This window comes from Rana temporaria, chromosome 5, assembly GCF_905171775.1.
Source record: "Rana temporaria chromosome 5, aRanTem1.1, whole genome shotgun sequence".
In the NCBI taxonomy this organism is placed as follows: Eukaryota; Metazoa; Chordata; class Amphibia; order Anura; family Ranidae; genus Rana; species Rana temporaria.
The window spans coordinates 68,884,651-68,905,906 of record NC_053493.1 but is presented as its reverse complement, the minus strand read 5'-3'; the positions used below and the strand labels follow the sequence as shown (position 1 = coordinate 68,905,906).

General features: G+C 41.1%; 1 protein-coding gene across 7 annotated transcripts in view; it reads right to left on the bottom strand.

Moving 5' to 3' along the window:
- The window catches only part of DIP2C (disco interacting protein 2 homolog C), a 612,079-nt gene that overhangs the window by 198,405 nt on the left and 392,418 nt on the right, over positions 1-21,256 (bottom strand). For all 7 annotated transcript variants that reach the window (XM_040352676.1, XM_040352677.1, XM_040352682.1 and 4 more), the window contains 4 exons: positions 17,684-17,794; positions 6,473-6,596; positions 2,586-2,695; positions 1,662-1,764 (listed from right to left, as the gene is read on the bottom strand). In XM_040352676.1, the coding sequence (XP_040208610.1) occupies positions 1,662-1,764; positions 2,586-2,695; positions 6,473-6,596; positions 17,684-17,794 (448 nt within the window). The remainder of the gene's footprint in view (positions 1-1,661; positions 1,765-2,585; positions 2,696-6,472; positions 6,597-17,683; positions 17,795-21,256) is intronic.

The following is a 21,256-nucleotide window of genomic DNA, read 5'->3' as shown; positions in this document are numbered from 1 at the left end:
TGTTTTAATTTTCTATGTACCTACAGTGCCTTGAAAATAGAATTCATAGCCCTTGAAATTTTCCGCATTTTGTCATGTTACAACCAAAAACATAAATGTATTTTATTGGGATTTTATGTGATAGAACAACACAAAGTGGCACATAATTGTGAAGTGGAAAATTATAAATGGTTTTCAATTTTTTTTTACAAAAAAATATCTGAAAAGTGTGACATGCATTTGAATTCAGCCCCCTTTACTCTGATACCCCTAACTAAATTGAGGGGTATCAGAAAGTGGAACCAATTCAGTAAATAGTCACCTAATTAGTAAATAGAGTCCACCTGTGTGTGATTTAATCTCAGTGTAAATACAGCTGTTCTGTGAAGCCCTCAGAATTTTTTGGAGAACCTTAGTAAACAAACAGCATCACGAAGGCCAAGGAACACAACAGACAGGTCAGGAAAAAAGTTGTGGAGAAGTTTAAATCAGGGTTAGGGTATAAAAAAATATCCCAAGCTTTGAACATCTCACGAAGCACTGTTCAATCCATCATCTGAAAATGGAAAGAGTATGGCACAACTTCAAAACATACCAAGGCATGGCCATCCACCTAAACTGACAGGATGGGCCTTTATGGAAGAGGGGCAAGAAGAAAGCCATTGTTGAAAGAAAGTCATAGGAAGTCCTGTTTGCAGTTTGCGAGAAGCCATGTGGGGGACACAGCAAACATGTGGAAGAAGATATTCTGGTCAGATGAGACCAATATTGAACTTTTTGGCCTAAAAGCAAAACGCTATGTGTGGTGGAAAAGTAACACTGCACATCACTCTGAACACACACTATCCCCACTGTGAAACATGGTGGTGGCAGCATCAAGTTGTGGGGATGCTTTTCTTCAGCAGGGACAAGGAAGCTGGTCAGAGTTGATGGGAAGATGGATGGAGCCAAATACAATGCAATCTTAGAAGAAAACCTGTTAGAGTCTGCAAAAGACTTGAGACTGGGGTGGGGGGTTCACCTTCCAGCAGGACAACGACCCTAAATATACAGCCAGAGCTAGAACTGAACTGTTTAGATCAAAGCATATTCATGTGTTAGAATGGCGCAGTCAAAGTCCAGAGTTAAATCCAACTGAGACTCTGTGGCAAGACTTGAAAATTGCTGTTCACAGACGCTCTCCATCCAATCTGACAGAGCTTGAGCTATTTTGCAAAAAGAATGGGGAAAAAATTCACTCTAGATGTGCAAAGCTGGTAGAGACATCCCCAAAAAGACTTGCAGCTGTAATTGCAGTGAAAGGTGGTTCTACAAAGTATTGACTTAGGGGGCTGAATACAAATGCACGCCACACTTTTCACATATTTGTAAAAAAAAAATGAAAACCATTAGTAATTTTTCTTCCACTTCACAATTATGTGCCACTTTGTGTTGGTCTCATAAAATCCCAATAAAATACAGATAAGTTTTTGGTTGTAACATTACAAAATGTGGAAAATGTCAAGGACTATGAATACTTTTTCAAGGCACTTTACATGTATTCATGCTTGTTTATTCTTTTTAAAACTGCACAAATAAAATTTAAAACAAAGTTTTTAACCTTCCTTATTCTAACCTAACAAATAAAAGTGTTTGGCTGGACTTGGACTCCAACATTTACATGCTGAGAAATTACATCTTACCTTCGGTGTAGCCACAAGCTTGTGTGAGTGCTTGGCAATGTGTGAGAAGTGCAATTCTGGTCACCGTCACTCCCAGTACGCTACCATCTTTACAAGTTTTGTACTAAAGAAGAAGATATATTTTATATGTTTTGGTAGTTTATAATACAAACATAAAGCTATGGCTGAAATTCAGTTATGTAACCAAAATCCCCATGACCACAGCTAGGACCAGTGCTCCCTCCCAGCATCGACCTGCAGCACATCACCAGCGAGAATACAATGATCAATCCCTAAGAATGGCTTGTGGTCAACAGTTACCATATGATCTCTTTACTTTACTAAACAAGGTTAAAAAGTTAAGATTAAAAAGTAAACCTACATTCTTACTTTGGCATATACTGGAAACTAGAGAAACCCAATTCTTGTAATGAATAAGAAAGAATTGATGAAGAAGCTAGAGTTAGAATTTGAAATCGAGATCATTAAATTACCTACAAGTAGTTATTCATTTGATGTGTGCATATGTTTTAATAATCATTAAAGAGTACCTAAAGCCAAAACATTTGTTTTAATTTTGGATACAATAAAATCTATACTCCTGTATATGTTTTTTTTTTTTTGGCATGCATGTATCCCATTGGGGAGATTTGCATTGTCTTTCTGTACCAAAGACCCAACAAAAATCAAGAGCAACTCCAAGGTTTCTGTTTCAGTGACAACTCAAAAATGTGGGTTTCCCATCACTTTTAATTGCAGTGGCAATGATAATAGAGCGGGTAAAGCTCCCTAGTAGAACACAGACAGCAATAAAACCTGAAAGGGGTTCTAAGCCTTCCCTACTTTATCCAAAACTAAAAAGAAAGGGTTTGGCTTTGGGTACACTATCCAACTACTTCTGTTTGCGCTTTAAAAAAAATGCTGGAAAAAATAAACTGTACCCACCTCTATGTAGGCAGTATCATTATTTGCATCTTTGATATGTGGAAACCAATCACGAGGGGGTTTGGACAGATGTTTCGATTCTGTGACAAACCAGAGCAGCTTCGGCCAACCTAACAAAGAAATGTGCAGCCTTTTTATTTTTATTCTGTTCATTATTTGGCTGTAAAACATATTCTTGTCAGCTATCACTAAGATGATAGCTTCAACATTGTTTGTTAAGGACATACATTATTAAACAAAATGCATCATTGTACTATCAGAACATTTATGTCACTTCCAAACCAAAACTCGCAGCCTTTGTGTGCATTTAAAATTATATCTATGGCCAAATCGCACAGGACTCAAAGTCAGGGAAAAATAAACAGCTATTTGGATAGCCTGATAGATGAAAAGACAGGAGAATACATGACTTAAATATGGATAGAAAGAAACATGGATGGGTAGATACATAAAAGGAAACAGAGAAGAACAATATTTATTGTACATAAATTGACAAATACACATACATGTACACTACACTACACATACATATGTACAATACACTAGAAAACATGGTGTGGATACCGCAACATTTTAGATAACCAAGCACTTCCATCCTTGTGGCAACAGTTTGGGGAAGGCCTTTTAGTTCCAGCATGACCGAGATACTCATGGGACTGTCAAATTGTGAGGCAGGTCTTCTTCTCCAACATAAAATACCTTACCTAAAAATTTTCTTTTGCTTGAATGCTCACACATTTTCACAGCTAAATTACAAAACCCTTTCCAGGTGAGTGAACTCTGTTATAGTCACAGAGAGGGCAGAACTCCTGTGGCAGCAGGCAGGTTAAATTCCCTGGTTGCATCCAGGATGCAGTGTATATATCCCCTAGGTGCAGGCTTTATGCCAGTTATTGCCTCTAGGGGGAGTGCTGGGAGTCCTGCTGGAAGACTTGATGGGCCCAGCTGAATTAGGTGGGCTCATTAGGTCCTCTACAAAAACTCCCAGCATGCAGAGAGAGATGCTCCAACCTGGAACCAGATCTGTGTGATTAGACTGGGGAGTGTGATCTCTGTGCGGTGAGACCAAGCCTGTGTGGCTTTTGCTTAGAGATTTAAACAGCAGGGAGTCAGGGACTGGGGAAGCACAAGGCTGTACCCAGTTGTTAGTTAGGGACACCAACGTTTATAGCAAGCAGGTCAAGTTGACCAGGATTTATTTTTGTATCTCTTTTGTTTTCGGTCATATTTTTATTTGTATTTAGTTCAAATAAAACCGCACCTTTTTGTTTTCCTCCTACCACTGTCTGCTGTGCCTAGTGTTTTTGTGTGCTGAACCCTTCCAGGGGGTCACACACACCTGCTGCCGGGCTAACCCCTCACACTCCATATAAATGCCCATGGTTTTGGAACAGGATGGTCATGAAACTTATTTAGTTGTGATTCTTATTAGTCTACACAAACTTGACCAAATATTGTATGTATAGATCAGTTATTCTCAGTCAGGGTTCTGTGGAACCCTATGGTTCCTCTAGTGGTTAGCTTGAGCTGTAGCTAATTAATCTCCTATGTTATGGTGCTGGCAAAGTTCTGGGGTCAAAGCCAATTTGCAGAGCCAGTAGCGCGTCACCAATGATATATATCATTTTAAGGGTGGCATCCTGACCACCACTGTAAAGTGGGGGGTGGGGGTCATTCTTCCACGTAGCCACCAATGTAAAAGGATGCTTCCCACTAATTGGTTTCAGAAAGGTCTCCTTGAGTCCTGAAATTTATGTTGAGGATTCCTTTGGTGCAAAAAGACTGAGAACGGCTGCTGTAGACAGATAGGCAGAGATGGCAGAGATGGAAACAAGAAAGAATTAGCATGTATAAAAAGAAAAGAAAGAAAGAAGGAAAGAAGAAAAGAAAAAAAAAAAAAAAAAGGAGAGAGAAAGTGGGAAGGAGAGAAAGAGAGAAAGAGGAAAGGAGGGAAAGTGAGAGAGAGAAAGGAAAAAGGGGAATAAGAATAGCCAGGAGAAGAAAACAGTCATGTGACATGTCAAGGATTAAAAACAAAAAAAGTGGCTGTTCATGACAGATAATAAGGAAAAGGAATATTAACAGAAAGATATAGACTTGAACGTTTGACGGTCAAAAATAAAATAAAACAGCAGCTATATCGTATTGTATAGTTTCTTGATTGGTTGTGGGTGTTCCATAGGAGGCACGTAGAATGGGTACAAGAAATATATATATATATATATATATATATATATATATATTTATAAATTGACAATACCATTACATTTTAGAGAATCATAAATTAATTTGTGTTTGTTGTGTTAAACAGCAGGCACTGGCTGAAATATTGTTATATTTATATATTTTACTTGCCATCCAGGCAACATATGTTAATACAGTTTTTTTTTAATGAGGCAGACAGCTAAAAAAAATGTGCACAGCATCTTGTTGACCTAGCTATAAAGGTAGCTTATACTGCATGGCTCTCCATGGTATGTTTCAGTGCAGGAAATCTTCTTGCTTGACATGCCAATTTGTTCAACATGGCCAAAAGTCATTTGTAATTAAAGGTAAAATGTACACGTTTAAGGACTTTTACAACTGTTCCACTGATTACGTTGTATATTGCCTTACCCTTGTGGGCTTTTCTATGTAGGTAGGACCATCAGGGCCTTGAGGGCACGCTTTGGTGAGCACAGAAGATTTATCGAGAAAGGACAGGGCCATCATAGTGTCCCGAGACACTTTCTGTCACCATAAGAAATCCACTTCAGGTTTAAAAGTGTGGGTACTGGCATCTAGTCCAGATACTTTCCGAACGTTATAAATGACTTTGCCAGCAGGAATCCTTCTGGATATATTCCCTGGGGACTTTAGTACCCGGAGGGTTAAATGAGGAAATTGAAATTCACACTCTCCTGTGAATCACATACTGTGCCATACCCACTTTTATTGCTTACACCCATTTGTATACAGGATACAGTGTTACATTCACTTATACTGCCTATATACAATACATAAATATATTAGTGTACATATGTCTAAATGCACATAGTAAATACACAATATCCACTGTATCGTCTTAGTTTATGTGGAATATCAGTGCAAAATTGTGGATATGTGATCAATTTCAATTAGGTGTAATTAGTTTTAATTAGTCTTAACATTCATATGAGAATTTATTTTACTTAATGTATATGCACATATATTTAAGTGTATTCTTATAGTATACACTAGCACGCATTTATTGATGTGTATCACCTGGTGGAGATATTGTTTTTATGATTGTTCCTATTTTAGCGGGTTGATCCGCTTTAAGACCTTTTTATATTGTTTATATAATATTTTTAGTTTCTTTATTCATTTTTCTTTTCCCATTGCTATTTTCCCTTTTATCCGATTTTCCTTCTCCTTGGGTCTTGGTATCTTAGCATATTTCTTTTTTCTTCTGTTTACTGCCTCTATTTTGTGTGCTTGATTGACAGTCACAGCACATAAATAGCACAAAAGCTGCAGTACTGTGTTAGGCCTTTAGAAGGAGCAGAAGGCTCCGAGCGCGTAGCCTAGATTCTCAGTGGTTTGCCTCATACTATCCTTCCCCCGATGCTCTCTCTGGTTCCGCTTCCTGTGACGTCATCGTCTGAGTTCCACGCTGGTTCTGGCTGGCTTCCTGATTACAACAGGATGAATTTCTACACTCTCTTGCCTACCCGTGAGCCTGGATGCACCCGAGACCGGGCCGCACTGCGTTTACAGCACACAGTTAAGCCCGTTTTTTATACATGTTTGTAAGTGCATTTCCTTTTAAACTCAATAAATTGTGATTAACATATTGCACTTAGGTGGCGCTTCCTGTTTTGTTCCCCTATACTGCATGGGTCACCCAGTCATGTACAGTTGCTCACCTTTAAATTGTGGTATTTCCCCAGTAGGACTCTTGGGCAATCCTTTATGACAGGCATCACTAGTCAAGGCCACCGTAACTCCACAGCTTCCTAACAAGAAGCCAATCTGCTGGCTTCCAGCGTCCTGAATTAGAAGGATTAAAATATTATCACACAGGAGCATACAACATTGTTCACAGTCAAGATGAAAAGAATAAAAAAAACAACACATAAGAGTAATCAGTTTTTTCTTGCAACCTTGACTGTTAAGCATATTTAACTAATAATTTCAAGTATATCTAGAACCAACATTTTGTTTTTCAATTTAAATGGGGAGTAGGGAAGAGTTACCACTGCTGTCAAGTTTGACCCTGTTGAGGAGATGAACCCTCTCTGTCTTGGTCAGTGGGACCGTAATGGAAAAATAAAAATAAAAATACAGTTGATAATGGAAGAATATAGGGCAAAACTTCTCAATAAAGAATATTGGCAGTGTCTCCAGGAAAGAACACAAAAAAAAAAAAAAAAAAATCTGCTTAAAAGGACACACATAGCAGAGAATAAAGAGAGCCATGTATACTAAAATTAAATTAGGGTGTAGTAAAGTGGTGTTTCAGGTCTCCCTTTTTTTTTTAAATCACTCCCCACAGCAGAAAAGTCCCTGCCTCATTCTTCACTGCCGAGAAGGTCAACTATGCTTTGTGTTAGAGCATCGGTCTCTGTAATTTTTTAGCTTGAGGAGAGCAAGCATTACTAACGTGAGCTCTTTTGCTGATTAAAGAGAAGGGAGAAGGAAGACATACTGTATACCACTTACCATTTTTCTGCACCCTGATTTTTTTTCTAAATTATATTATTTATGGAGTTCCTACACAAACCTTTAATTAATGGTAGCAAAAAAAAATTCCTAGCTAAATCTGTTGCCAGCTAGGTTTTTCTAAAACTGTCAAAAAGCATGTCTTCTCTGTATAATAAAGTTGTGCATATAATATTTCCCTTTCACGTGATTGGCTCACCACTGTTCCCAGCTTATATTCTCTAATCCAACATCAAGACAGATCATAAGAGTAAAGTAAGACAACCCTCCATACTCCGAATAGGAAGTGTGTCAGATCCATGTGGGATTTTTCCATTTTAAATAGGCAGGACAGCTATAGATCTCATTTTTAATGGACAACGGATATTGCCATCTACTTTTTGTAATATTCTGCAGCCTAGATTTTTCAGCCCATTCATAAAACTGAGGCCATGGCATAGAGCCTGCATTATGAAACAGAGTTCTCGTTGCTTCACCCAGAAAGAGAAATCTGTGATTGGAGAACTGCCAGATTCATGTCCTTGACAGGTCACGTGACCATTCTCTTCTCCCGGCAATTTTTTTCCCCATTCATTTTTTGTGGTTTGCTTTCTTCAGAGTCCCAAAGCCTTTCAAATGTAATAATGCACTACATCGCTGTGTGTCCATATTAGGAGCATCACTTTAGGTGAAGGCGAGTGAATTCTTAGCAATTCTGTTAATGGCCATAATTTACAGATTCTAGAATCACGCTAGTGTTACATGGCCTCTACTAAGTTATGGTAGCGATCAAGTGAGACTGGAATTTTTTTTTAGGGTTGAACAGCAATATGTTACCACAAGTACATTTTTTTATTTATTTTTTATAAGTTTGGATAGAGTGTGGAAGGGTTATTTTTAATGCTGTTTGTATCCCCATTGGAGAGATTTACCTCTCTATTTGTACTTACGCATTTAAAAGAAAGCAAGAGTAAATCTAAAAAAAAAATTCTCCTGAGAAAATTAGAAGAACTTTACAATGGGGGGCGTCTGGCTTGGGGACAACCATCCAAGAGGAGCATTCCCCTCACTTCCATTTGTGCCTCTGGGACAGAAAATAAAGAGAACATTTCCCAATGGTACAAAGGAAGCAACAAAGAAAAAAAATGATGGGCGGTATCAGGGGCGTACCTAGAGCATTTGGCACCCGGGGCGGATCCTATATCTGGCACCCCCCCACCTTAAAATGTAAAAACACCCCACTGTGCCCCCTGCATACCTCTGTATCCTTCCATATCTTTTTGTCACTACTGTGTACCCCCTCTCCACAACTGCACGGGTGTGCCAATTGGAGGATTTTGATCCATCTCTTTCTAAGGTGACAACTTTTTATGTCCCCTCACTTTCTATCTTGGTTACTAGGACAGAGGGGTTGAATCCCCTTGGTGGAACCACTGACAGCAATAAAAACTTGAGCAAGGGTCTAAACTTTCCCCACTCTATCCAAAATGTAAAAAAAAAGACTGCTTTTACATTAAATTTAGGTGACTTATATTGTATAAAAAGCTAAAGCTGAAATAAGGTAGATATAAAAGACACTAATTAATGGACTTAAATGTTCATTATTAAATCAATTTTTAAAACAAAATGCAACTAAATATGATTCGGTACCATTTTTTTGCAATCTTCTATACACCAACATTTAGACTGGAAGAGGGATTGGAGCCAAATCAGGTATGCTGCATGTAAATATACTGGCAAAGAATATGTGGATAGGAGCAAAGAGGAGAGGGAGCGGAAAGATAATCCCATTGGTTTGCTCCAGCATTTCACTGTCCAATCAACAAGTTAAAGATTGTGAGAAAACACCCCTGTATTCCTTTTATAGTTGTATAAATCTCAGGACTGGATAGACAGAAATACAAATACGTTGACGATGTAAACAGCTGCCTTGTATGCATTTCATCTGTGTACGTAGCTATTCACCTAGAATTTAGCTTTAAGAGGTCATAAATCCTAATTTGTTATCTTTTTTAAACTTCCCCACACTGCTCAGATGTAGAAATGTACAGTGATAAATCCGTGTGAACGCATGTCTCTGCTGTGAGATGCAGATTTTAGTAATCTCATAGTTAGTCATCTTCTCAGCTGCAGGCTACATGTCTGTGTGACAACTGAGGCTCCTGTCACCCCCATGGAGTCAAACTGAGCTGGAAGGATTTGATGTAAAGCCGATTGCCCTGCAATGTTATGTACAGTGACTTCATGAATATGTGCCATAAAAATAGATACATTTCCTTCTCAGAATTTTTACGCTTTATCTCAAGGTTACCCTGAATTTAAATTTTTACGCATAAAAAAACATATTTGTGAAAACCAAAGCAATTACGCAGCCCACAGCCTAATTATTCAATTTTCATCAGAACAGATTTGATTTCAATAATCAAAAGGGGATCAGGTCTAATGGTCCTGGTATTTATAAGCTCCAGTGGGTTTATATTTATGACCCGACATACCTCCACTTTGTAAGAATGAGACTAGAATGATGTAAGTGGTGCCAGTGCTGGATCTCACATCTACTGTAGAAAAAAAGGTGGAGTATTCATGCAAAGGGAAGGGCCTTCATAGTGGCATGAGTTCATGTCGTTGATGACATATTACTTGAAGTCCATCAATCTACTGTAAAGTCTGTAAATCAGGCATGTGAAATTTTATCCACAGTTTCAGAGATATTGTGAAAGTCCATGTTTCAAGCCTAACACTTTAATACACAAGGCCAATTCGATCAATATGGTAGATAGCACTACAAACCCACTTGCCGACTGGCGACAGTACATTTACGTCATTACCTTAATGTTAAATATTGTTGTTATGGCAGCAGCTAGCTTCCATAACCCCGGAATTATTTTGTACTGCATGCAATTTTGTGTCTGATAAAAGTGGTCCCGGCGGGTGACTCACCACGGATCACTTTTGGAGGCAGCTGGAGAGGTGACACCCCCCCCACCCCACCCAGTTGTCTCCGAGCTTACCGGACTTGTCGGATGCCTGGGCAGGAAGCCGGGTGAGGGCAAGATAGTCCCCACTCGGCTCTATGCCCTTGGATGACTGGAGCAACATCTAACTTTTGCTTTTAAAGGTAAAATGAGTGATCTGGGGTCTTTTTGACCCAAGTTCTCTCAATAAAGAGGACCTTTTCATGCCTCATTCTTCTTTTAAGTGATGTTTACATTCATTGTAATTGGAATAAAAGTGATCAAAAAAATTCAAGGGACAGTGTAAAAAATAGCAAGTAAAATAAATAAGATTTTTTTTTTTTTAATAGCAACCCCTCCCTCCGAGCTTGTGCGCATAAGTGAACGCATATGCAAGTCTCGCCTGCATATGTAAACGGTGTGTAAACCCTACATGTGAGGTATTGCCATAAATGTTAGAGCGAGAGCAATAATTCTAACACAAGAACTCCTCTCTAAACAGGTAACCTGTAAAAACGTTTAAAGTGACGCTTATGGAGAATTTTAAAGTAAAGTAATCGCTATTCCACGACCATGCACAATATTAAAGCAGGGCATGTTAGGTATTTTATTTATTTACTTGGCGTAACATCATCTTTCACATTATACAAAAAAACTGCATGAATGTAATCCCAGAAGGAAGCCTCTTCTACAGATAATGCACAAGAAAGCCGGCAAACAGTTTGCTGAAGACAAGCAGACTAAGGACATGAATTACTGGAATCATGTCCTGTGGTCTGATGAGACTTATTTGGTTCAGATGGTGTGAAACTCGTGTCGCGGCAACCAGACGAGGAGTACACAGACAAGTGTGTCTTGCTTACAGTCGAGCATGGTGGTGGGAGTATCATGGTGTAGGGCTGCATGAGTGCTGTCGGCACTGGGGAGCTACTGTTCATTGAGAGAACGCCAACATGTACTGTGACATACTGAAGCAGAGCATGATCCTCTCCCTTCGGAGACTGGGCAGTATTCAAACATGATAACAACCCTAAAAACATCTCTAAGACAACCACTGCCTTGCTAAAGAAGCTGAGGGTAAAGGTGATGGACTGGCCAAGCATTTCTCTAGACCTTAACCCTATTGAGCATCTGTGGGGCATCCTCAAACGGAAGGTGGAGAAGCGCAAGGTCTCGAACATCCACCAGCTCGGGATGCAAAGAAAAACCCACAAATAACTTCAGGTGAAACACAGTACTCTCTGAAAACATGTGGTGGGGTCATCTCAAGAGGCACAATAAGGAGGCACTTGAAGAAAGATGGGCTGCATGGTCGAGTTGCCAGAAGAAAGACATTACTACGCAAATGCCACAAAGTACTCAGCTTACAATATGCCAAACAGCACAGAGACAAGCATCAAACCTTCTGGCACAAAGTCATTTGGAGTGATGAGACCAAAATTTTGCTTTTTGACCACAACCATAAATGCTACATTTGGAGAGGGGTCAACAAGGAGCTACAGAAGGCACAAAGGCAGAAATTTGGTCAAAATTGATGGCAAGCTGAATGCAATATGTTATCAAAAAATACTGGAGGAACATTTGCATTCATCGGCCAGGAAGCTGCTCATGGGACATACTTGGACATTCCAGCATGACAATGATCCAAAACACAAGGCCAAGTCGACCTGTCATTGGCTACAGCAGAATAAATTGAAGGTTCTGGAGTGGCCACCTCAGTCTCCTGACCTCAATATCATTGAGTCACTCTGAGGAGATCTCAAATGTGCAGTTCATGCAAGACAGCCCAATAATTTACAGGAACTGGAGGCTTTTTGCCAAGAGGAATGGGCAGCTTTACCATTTGAGAAGATAAAGAGCCTCATCTACAAATACCACAAAGGACTTCAAACTGTCATTGATGTTAAAGGGGGCAATACACAGTATTAAGAACTGGGGTATGTAAACTTTTGATCAGGGTCATTTGAGTCGTTTCTGTTGTAATTATGATTAAAAAGACTAAATACGGTTGATTGATAATCATTGGCTTCAGCCAAACACTAACCGAGATTAAATGAAAAGTTTTTGTGTTATCATTCATATTCTCTGAAAAATGGCCAAGAAATCATAAATTCTTATGAGCACAAGTGTGTGTGTGTGTGTGTGTGTGTGTGTGTGTGTGTGTATATATATATATATATACACACACACACACACATACAAACACCGTATATACACAAGTTTTTCAGCACATTTTTTTTGTGTGCTAAAAATGCCCCCCATGGCTTATACTCGAGTCACCTTTTTGCACCTGATCTCCCAGACTTTGGGGACCCGGTACCGGCAGGCCGTAGATCCCCTGGACCCCAAACTTGGCACACATGTAGTACTCTACAAGTGTGCAGTTTTTTGTCTGGGGGACCTACGACCGATTTTTCAAAGCCAGGCACCCCTTCCATAGACTCTCATGTTAAACGGTCATTTCTCCAGTGACTTTGGGGACCTGTACCAGCCGGTTGTAGGTCCCCTGGACCCGGACCTTAGCATACATGTAGCCATATGTCTCCTCTACAAGTGTGCAAAGATTGTTGTCTGGGATACCCACGACTGGGGAGCACCGATTTTTTTAAGTCGGGCACCCCCTCCATAGACTCCCATGTTAAATGTCAGTCTAGTCATGGACACAGTGAGGCATGGGCATGGGCACAGTGAGGCATGCAGATGTACACCCTAGGCTTATACTCGAGTCAATACGTTTTCCCAGTTTTTGTGGTAAAATTAGGTGCCTCGGCTTGTATTCGGGTCGGCTTATACGGTATATATATATATATATATATATATATATATATATATATATATATATATACGCACACACATACACTCTTATAAATAAGCGCAAACAAACATTTAATAATGTATAAAAACATGGACAGTGTCAGTAGAGCAATGGATGCGGTGTCAGTAGGCAAATGAGAATTGGGCAGAAGGGGGAATCTGTGCCACACTGGGTGATTAGGGTGTACCCAGGCACCCTTATAAATGTGGTATTAAACCCAAAAACAAAAATGTAATATATTGCAATCCTTGGATGTGGTGGCTGCATTAGTTTTCTTTTTAAAGCTTCATGTGAAACCACACAATGGGAAAATGCAAAACAAGCCAAAAATCTAAACAAAAACACGGTTTGCGTTCTTTCTGCGTTTTGCGGTTTCCCACAACTGCGGTCAGGGTAGTCTAGTGTGCATGTAGCCTTAGGCTTTTCCCCCCCTGTGTTTTGTCTGGCCCATAATACGTCTGTATTAGAGTGCCTCCACTCTGGATAAAGGTGCGCAAACTGAAACCAAACTCCACTGAAACCAAACTCCACCTAATTCTTTATAAGCAGTTACAGCAAAAAAAAATCCTTTTAGGATAAAGGCTTTACATAACAAAAAGTAAAAGCTGAACATTGCAAATACCCCTGCCAGTGTTAAATGGTTTGACTGATCCCTGTAACTACTACATCTGCAAGAGAGCTTGTTCTTTTAAAAAAACACTTATTGGCTGGATTACCAAGTAAAAATAAATAAAAAAAGTCTAGTAAGAGCCCATTCACACAGGGGCAACACAACTTCTAGCACGACTTTGGGAGGCAACTTGGACACGACTTGAGTATGAATCATCAGGCAACTTACAAGGCAACTTCAAGTTGCCTCCAGGACAGGAGGCTTTCCAGTGGCCAATCAAACAACAATCAGCTCTGTGGGAGGGAGGGGTTTGCCTGAGAAATGTATGTTATCTTCCTGTATTGTTGTTTCAGTTAAGACAGTGATCAGACTTCTGAGGCAACTTCCATTGAAATTAATTGCCTACAAGTCGGATTGAAGTAGTACAGGAACCTTTTCTGAAGTCGGAGCGACTTCAGTAGTGTACATTAAGACGGCTCTCATTCACTTCCATTAATTTTCTCGACCGCACGACTTGTGGCAACTTGAAGTCAGATCCCAGGTCGCCCCAGTGTGAACCGGTTCTAAAAGAAAACTAATGCAGCCATCACATCTATAAATTGGTAAATTGCAATATAATAAATGTTTCCTTTGGGGTTAAATATCACTTTAAATAATAATGCTAAAATTAATTGAAGTAATTACCTGAATATTAAACGTGGTAAGTATTTGTTTTATGGAAGGTGCAAGAAAAATCTCCACACCTCCAATTACACATTGTCCAATTAAGCAAGTGTTTGAGGAATACAAGAAGCTGATTAATATTTATGAAAGCAATTCCACTGTATATTGTGTTAAAAGGTGAGCAGAGCTAGCCATTTAACAGCACAGTTCATACAATGAAAGCAAACATCTAAATCGCTACCATGACTATGATCAATTTTAATAAACTATCATGTTCATTGAACTATTTTATATAAAACGAAATTAAACTCTGAAACTAATTCCAAAAGTATGAATAATACAACATCAGTCAAATCAACAGAAATTAGGTACTTTAAAGGGGTTGTAAAAGGAAAAAAAATTTTTCCCTAAATAGCTTCCTTTACCTTAGTGCAGTCCTCCTTCACTTACCTCATGCTTCCATTTTGCTTTTAAATGTTCTTATTTCTTCTGAGAAACCCTCACTTCCTGTTCTTCTGTCTGTAACTCCACACAGTAATGCAAGGCTTTCTCCCTGGTGTGGAGAAAGTCTCTTGAGGGGGGAGGGGCAGAGCAGGAGTGTCAGGACGCCCACTAACACACAGCTCCTTTCTCTATCTGCAAAGTAGAGAGTGTCCTGACTTGCCTGCTCGTCCCCTCCCCCCTCAAGGGGCTTTCGCCACACCAGGGAGAAAGCCTTGCATCATGGTGTGAAGTTACAGACAGAACAGGTAGTGAGGATTTCTCAGAAGAAATAAGGACATTTAAAAGCAAAATCGAAGGATGAGGTAAGTGAAGAAGGACTGCACCTACGGTAAAGGAAGCCACTTAGGGGGGAAACAAATTCCTTTACAACCCCTTTAAGTTGTTTTAAATCTGCAGTCTGCTCACATAATCTGTAATAAAAACATCTTTGCCATTCTGAAGCTTCCCTCCAACCACTTTGCATATTATTTTATATATACTGTGATTCTGTACTTGCCAAAAAGGCTGCAGAAATCTCCCTCTACTGAGTCTGGCTGCAACCATTTTACCTGTGGGCAGCTGAAGCTGCTGCCTGTTCACTTCCTGCATTTACACAGACAGAGGCACACCTCCAGCTTTTCAGCTCTGATTGGCCCTTTTATGACTCATTCCCCCTCCATTCCTGGCAAACTCTCACAATATGAAAAAGGGCATTACTGTATTTAAAGGGGAGTTCCAGCCATTTGTATGTTTATTAAAAGTCAGCAGCAACAAAAAGTGTAGCTGCTGGCTTTTAATAAACAGACACTTACCTGCTCCAGCGACGCGCCGGCCGGGGCTCCGCTCCTCACCCCCCCTCCCCGGCCGGCGTCTTCATTCTCAGTGTGGGCACCCGGCCGTGACAGCTTTCAGCTTCACAGCCGGGCACCCACTGCGCATGCGCGAGCGGCACTGCGCATGCGCGAGCGGCGCCGCGCCGTGCCGTGTAATTGGCCAGGAGATCGCCTAGGACCTGTGACGTGTCCTAGGCGATCGCCTACAGCAGCCCCTTCCTGAAGGCGATTAAGCTTAGTCGCCTACAGGAAGGAGGAAGTGGGACAGGAAGTCCCACTCTTCCTGAAGCCCCCACTCCCCCCCCAAAAAAATTACATGCCAAATGTGGCATGTAAGGGGGAGAGGAGTGGGATAAGAGGAAGTTCCAAATTTGGGTGGAACTCCTCTTTAAGTTTTGTTATGATTTCGTATATAAGTTGCATATAAATAAAATCATTCTTGCAAGGCAATATCACCAAAAGAAAGCCTTGTGTGTCCCCAAAAAATGATATACTGTATATATTACTCAGTCATCTTAAGGGTTGGTTCCCACTGGCCCGTCATGCGCTCCGACTTCCAGAGCACAAGTCGCATGACATGTCAAAAATCAATGGTTCCATATGAGAGCCGTATTAACTGTTCCAAGTTGTGTCAGTCTGACTTTAAAAATGCTCCCTGCACTACTTTGTCCGGCTTGGGCATGATTTCAGCCCATTGATTTGAATGCAAGTCGCATCCAAGTCAGATCACCATCTTAACTGATCCTTCTTGTGGCATGCGACTTAAAGGATCCCAGAGCATAACAGACCCCTCAGATCTGGTATGGATTTTAAGGGAAACCCCCGCACCAAAATAAAATAAACATCTGGGATCCCCCAAAATCCATACCAGACCCATATCTGAGCATGCAACCCAGCAGGTCAGGAAAAGGGGGGACAAGCAAGCTCTGCACCCCCTGCCCCAAAGCACCCACTCCCCCATGTTTAGGGCATGTGGCCTGGTATGGTCCAGAAGGATCTGATATGGTCTTGAGATGGGGGGATCTCACGCCATTTTTTATTTTGGTGTGGGGTTCCCCCTCGAGATCAATATCAGACTCAGTCAGATTCCATTTATTGAAGTCGCATGGAAGTCGGACATGGAGTCGAAGGGCAAAGTCGAACCAGAAGTCGTGGAACTTCCATGTCGGAATAGTGTGAAAAGTGGAGTTGATTTACGAAAACTGGAGTGCACCCAATTTTTCACTCCATTTTAGTAAGTCAACCACTGTTTGTTTTTATCTGAAAAGCATTTTTGTTTAGCCAATAGAAAAGACTGGGGGGGGGGGCTGAAATTAAGAGTGGAGAGCTGCTGTTTGAGCAGAAAACAAGCAACAAAACGCTTGTAAAACCACAGTCAAGCGACAGAACACTCATATGTGAACAGGGGCCATTGAAATTAATGGGATTTGGCTTGTTGAGCATTCTGTGCTGGTCTATACAAGGTGTAGAGATGTTAGAACTGGTTAAAAAAATCATAAAACATAAATGACTACTAAAATATATAAGAAATAACATTGTAGTATGTTGATCTAAAAAACTTTCCAATTAAACTATTTTTTTCCCCAGCTAGAGAAAATTGGACTATGCTATTGGGAAGACGTTTTAGACGTCTTCCCAATACATTATTGCTAACAGTACTTTACCAATCTGAACCACTTGTGACCAACTTTCAAAACTATTCAAATGATTCAAGGCAACCAATCACCATCCTACTGCAACTATATAAAATGTGGGAGGTAGACTGCTTTAATCCAATCAATTGTTTTTGCATTGAAAGCTTGTTTACAAATGGTTGAAATACTGCCTATGTGCATAGCCCTCATATCAGATAAATACACACAGTTTTGCACAATTTAAACCAATTTCCAGGAGCTGTGACTATCACTGAAATAATTCCATTGTAGAAAAAAGAAATTACATTACAGATACAATAGTAACAATATGACAGCAAGTCGAAATGCCAAGTCCCCATTTGTAGAGGATGAAAGATTAAGAACTTTATTGGAGGTTTAGCACATGCATAATAACAAGAAAACAGTTCTCCGCAAGCAGCTCACCTTCCTTGTAAGTGGCACTTCAATGGGAACAGGAACAACTTCAGCTAATAGACAACCATAAAATGCTACCATAAACGCAGCAGGATCATTATTTGGAAAGACAAGGGCCACCTACAAGAACAAACAAATCATTAGATGTGGCACACACGCATCTCACCAGGTCTCACTTGACTTGCTAAAAACCGTGTGATATATGCTCAAGCATTTCTTTTTTTCTCCCATTTCATGCCTCAGAGTTTTGAAATTTCCCACATTGCAATCTATCAAAAGGCAACTGGATGCCAAAATAATGTGCAATATAAGTTACTTTGGAAAAAAATACAACCGCATTTGTTTAGGCTTCTTGTGTACTAGATGAGAAAACTCAAATAAGACCACGAGTTGGTTCACCCAATATCGGGTCTCAACAGCATCTACTGTTACTGGAAAAACTGGGATGTGACTGATAACGATTAAACCCTGAATACGTAAATGAGGGCTTATTCACACCAGAACGCATTCCATAAATGTGTCCCGCACAGTGTTCAAAAAAACAATGGGCTAGATTCAGGTAGCTATTACGGCGGCGTATCTCCAGATACGCCGCCGTAATTTCACATCTGCGCCGGCGTATCAATACGGCGATTCTCAAAGGCAGATACGCTCAAAAAATAACTTGAATGCGGCGGCGTATAATTGTGTGCAATATTACGTTGGCCGCTAGGGGCGCTTCCGTTGTTTTTCGTCGGAGAATATGCAAATTACCTAGATACGCCGATTCACAAACGTACGTACGGCCGGCGCAATTTGTTTACGTTAGGCTTTTTCGGCGTAAGGTTGTTCCTGCTATTAGGAGGCGCATGGACGTCGTTCCCGCTTCGAAATTAGAATTTTTTACGTTGTTTGCGTAAGTCGTTTGCGAATAGGGCTGGACGTAATTTACGTTCACGTCGAAACCAATACGTTGTTGCGGCGTACTTGGGAGCAATGCACACTGGGAAATGTACACGGATGGTACAAAACGTCAAACAGGTCATCATAGATTTACATAAAACACGCCCCCTTCGACATTTGAATTGCGCGCGCTTACGCTGGCCCCATTTACGCTACGCCGTCGCAACTTACGGAGCAAGTACTTTGTGAATACTGCACTTGCTCCTGTAAGTTACGGGGGCGTAGCATAAATACGATACGCTGCGCCGCCGTAAGAACAAGCGCAGGTACGTGAATCTAGCCCACTGGGTGTAAGGTCTGCTGTGGGTGTTAACATAATCCAAATGACACCCCAAGCACAGTGCGTTTTTCTGCACTGGATCGCATGGTACTGCAGTACCAGGTAGGGTTGCCACCTCATCCCTTTAAAAAGGAACACATCTGAATTACACAGATTCTGAGGCTAATTTAATGCAGATAAGGCACCAAGTGAGTTTAATTACCACCTTAATCAGCCACAGAACCTGTGTAATTCAGATGTGTTCCTTTTTAAAGGGATGAGGTGGCAACCCTAGTACCAGGTGATCTGGTGTAGTGCTTTTTTTTTTGAAAGGTAGTGCATGCACTAAATTTGGTGCAATCCATTTCAGCCCATTCATAAAACACACACTGCACCAAGTCACAAAGGAAACCCACAGAAACACAGACCGAATTCCTATGCGATTCTGGCCTCGTACACACGGCCGAGTTTCTCGGCAAAAACCAGCAAGAAGCTTGCTGGGTTTTTTTTTTTTGCCGAGGAAACCGGTCGTGTGTACACTTTTCGACTAGGAAACAGACGAGGATCTCGTCGGGCCAAAAAGAAAGCATGTCTTCTTTTTCCCCGACGGGAATGGGAAAATTTGGCTCGTCCGAGATCCTCGGTGGCTTCACAAGGAACTCGTCGAGCAAAACGATGTGTTTTGCCCATCGAGTTTCTCGGCCGTGTGTACGAGGCCTCAGGTGTGAACTGGTCCTGATAGTAAATTGAATAGATATGTGACAAGGTAATCTTTTATAGTCATTCTTCTAAGATGTATGTTGTTTAGGGACAATTATTATATGTCATAGTAATTTTGTCATGTTATATATACAAACATATTTTGGTGTGAAATCAGTATGTTTTTTTTCACATAATGTTTCCATGTAGAACTGAACTTCATGAAATAGCCAATGCAATATTTCTTTTTTTTTTTTATCCAGAAAACGAGTTTATTGAAGCACACATATAAAATTACATACATCGAGATTGCATTCAGGTATAAGGCATTAGGCTACATTCCGTTACAATTTTCAACAATGGTACATCGTATCACTCCACCATCCACATACATGTCAAAATCTGATCCGTCCCCGACCCCATCCCAACCCCCCTACACAATGAATTAAAAAGAAAAAAAGAAAAAAAACAAGAAAAGTGGTTTTCCACATCCCTCCGACCTATCTCATTTACATTTCGCAGATCAGGTTAGATTGCTCAGGCCGAGTAACCTGCCCGTGACCAGGTCCTCCGGGGCCAAGCCCGGTACATCCAGCCACCTGCCCCACACCTTCTCAAATTTCTGGGAGCACCCTTTGTGTTGGTATATCACCTTTTCCTTTCGGAGCATCTCCCCCATTATATTGATCCACTCCTTCAGGCTGGGAGGTTCCTCTGCTATCCAGTGAGACATTATAGGTTTGCGAGCTTGGAATAGGGATCTAGCAACCGCCATCTTGGTACCTTCCTCCCACTCCAGCTCATCCAATATAAGGAGTAAGCATCGCTTAGGGTCAGTAGGGAGCAAGACTTGGAACACCCTATTAATGGTGTCCACTATTCCCGCCCAATAGGGGTGGAGCTTCGGGCATCTCCATAGTAGGTGGATCAGGTCGCCATGATCTCTCTTACACCTAGTGCATAGCGGGGTGGGCCTTAGCCCCATAGCAAAAAGCCTATGGGGGGTGTAATACACCCTCAGTAATAGGTATAATTGCGACACCTTCTGGGACACATTCAAGGAATAAAGTGGTACTGCCTGTAAGGCTTCATCCCACTGTTCGCCGTCCATTGGGCCCACATCGCCCTCCCACTTGGCCTTCACTCTCAGCGGATGCTTGGACATGAAGCTGTGTAACAGCATATTGTAACACTGCGATATGAACCCCTTGGTAGAGGCTGCCCCTGCAATCAGATTAAACAAAGGGGTAGGAGAAGGAAGCCAGTCTGAGGCGTCACCCTGGGCCTTTACCGCATGACTAAGTTGCATATAGTAGAACTGCATGGATTGTGGTAACTTGAAAAGATCCCGCAGATCTTCAAACGGGAGGAGTTTCCCGTTGCGAAATATCTGTTTCAGATGAACTATCCCATATCTCCTCCAGAGTGCCCCATGTTGTAACTTGGCCAATTCAGGGTATGAGTCATTTGACCAGATGGGGCTATAGTCCGTGTATCCTGTCACTCCCTGCAGGTACCTAGCTTTGTTCCATACTTTTTGCATAAGGTTATAAGTGGGGTATTGCTTGTTCGGCTTCCCGAAGGCGAGCGCCTCAAGGGCAGGAGCTACCGACTCCCTCCCAACTGTATGGAGCATCACCATCTCCGAGGAGCCCCCTCCCTCCCTCCCCCTCCCTCCTCTC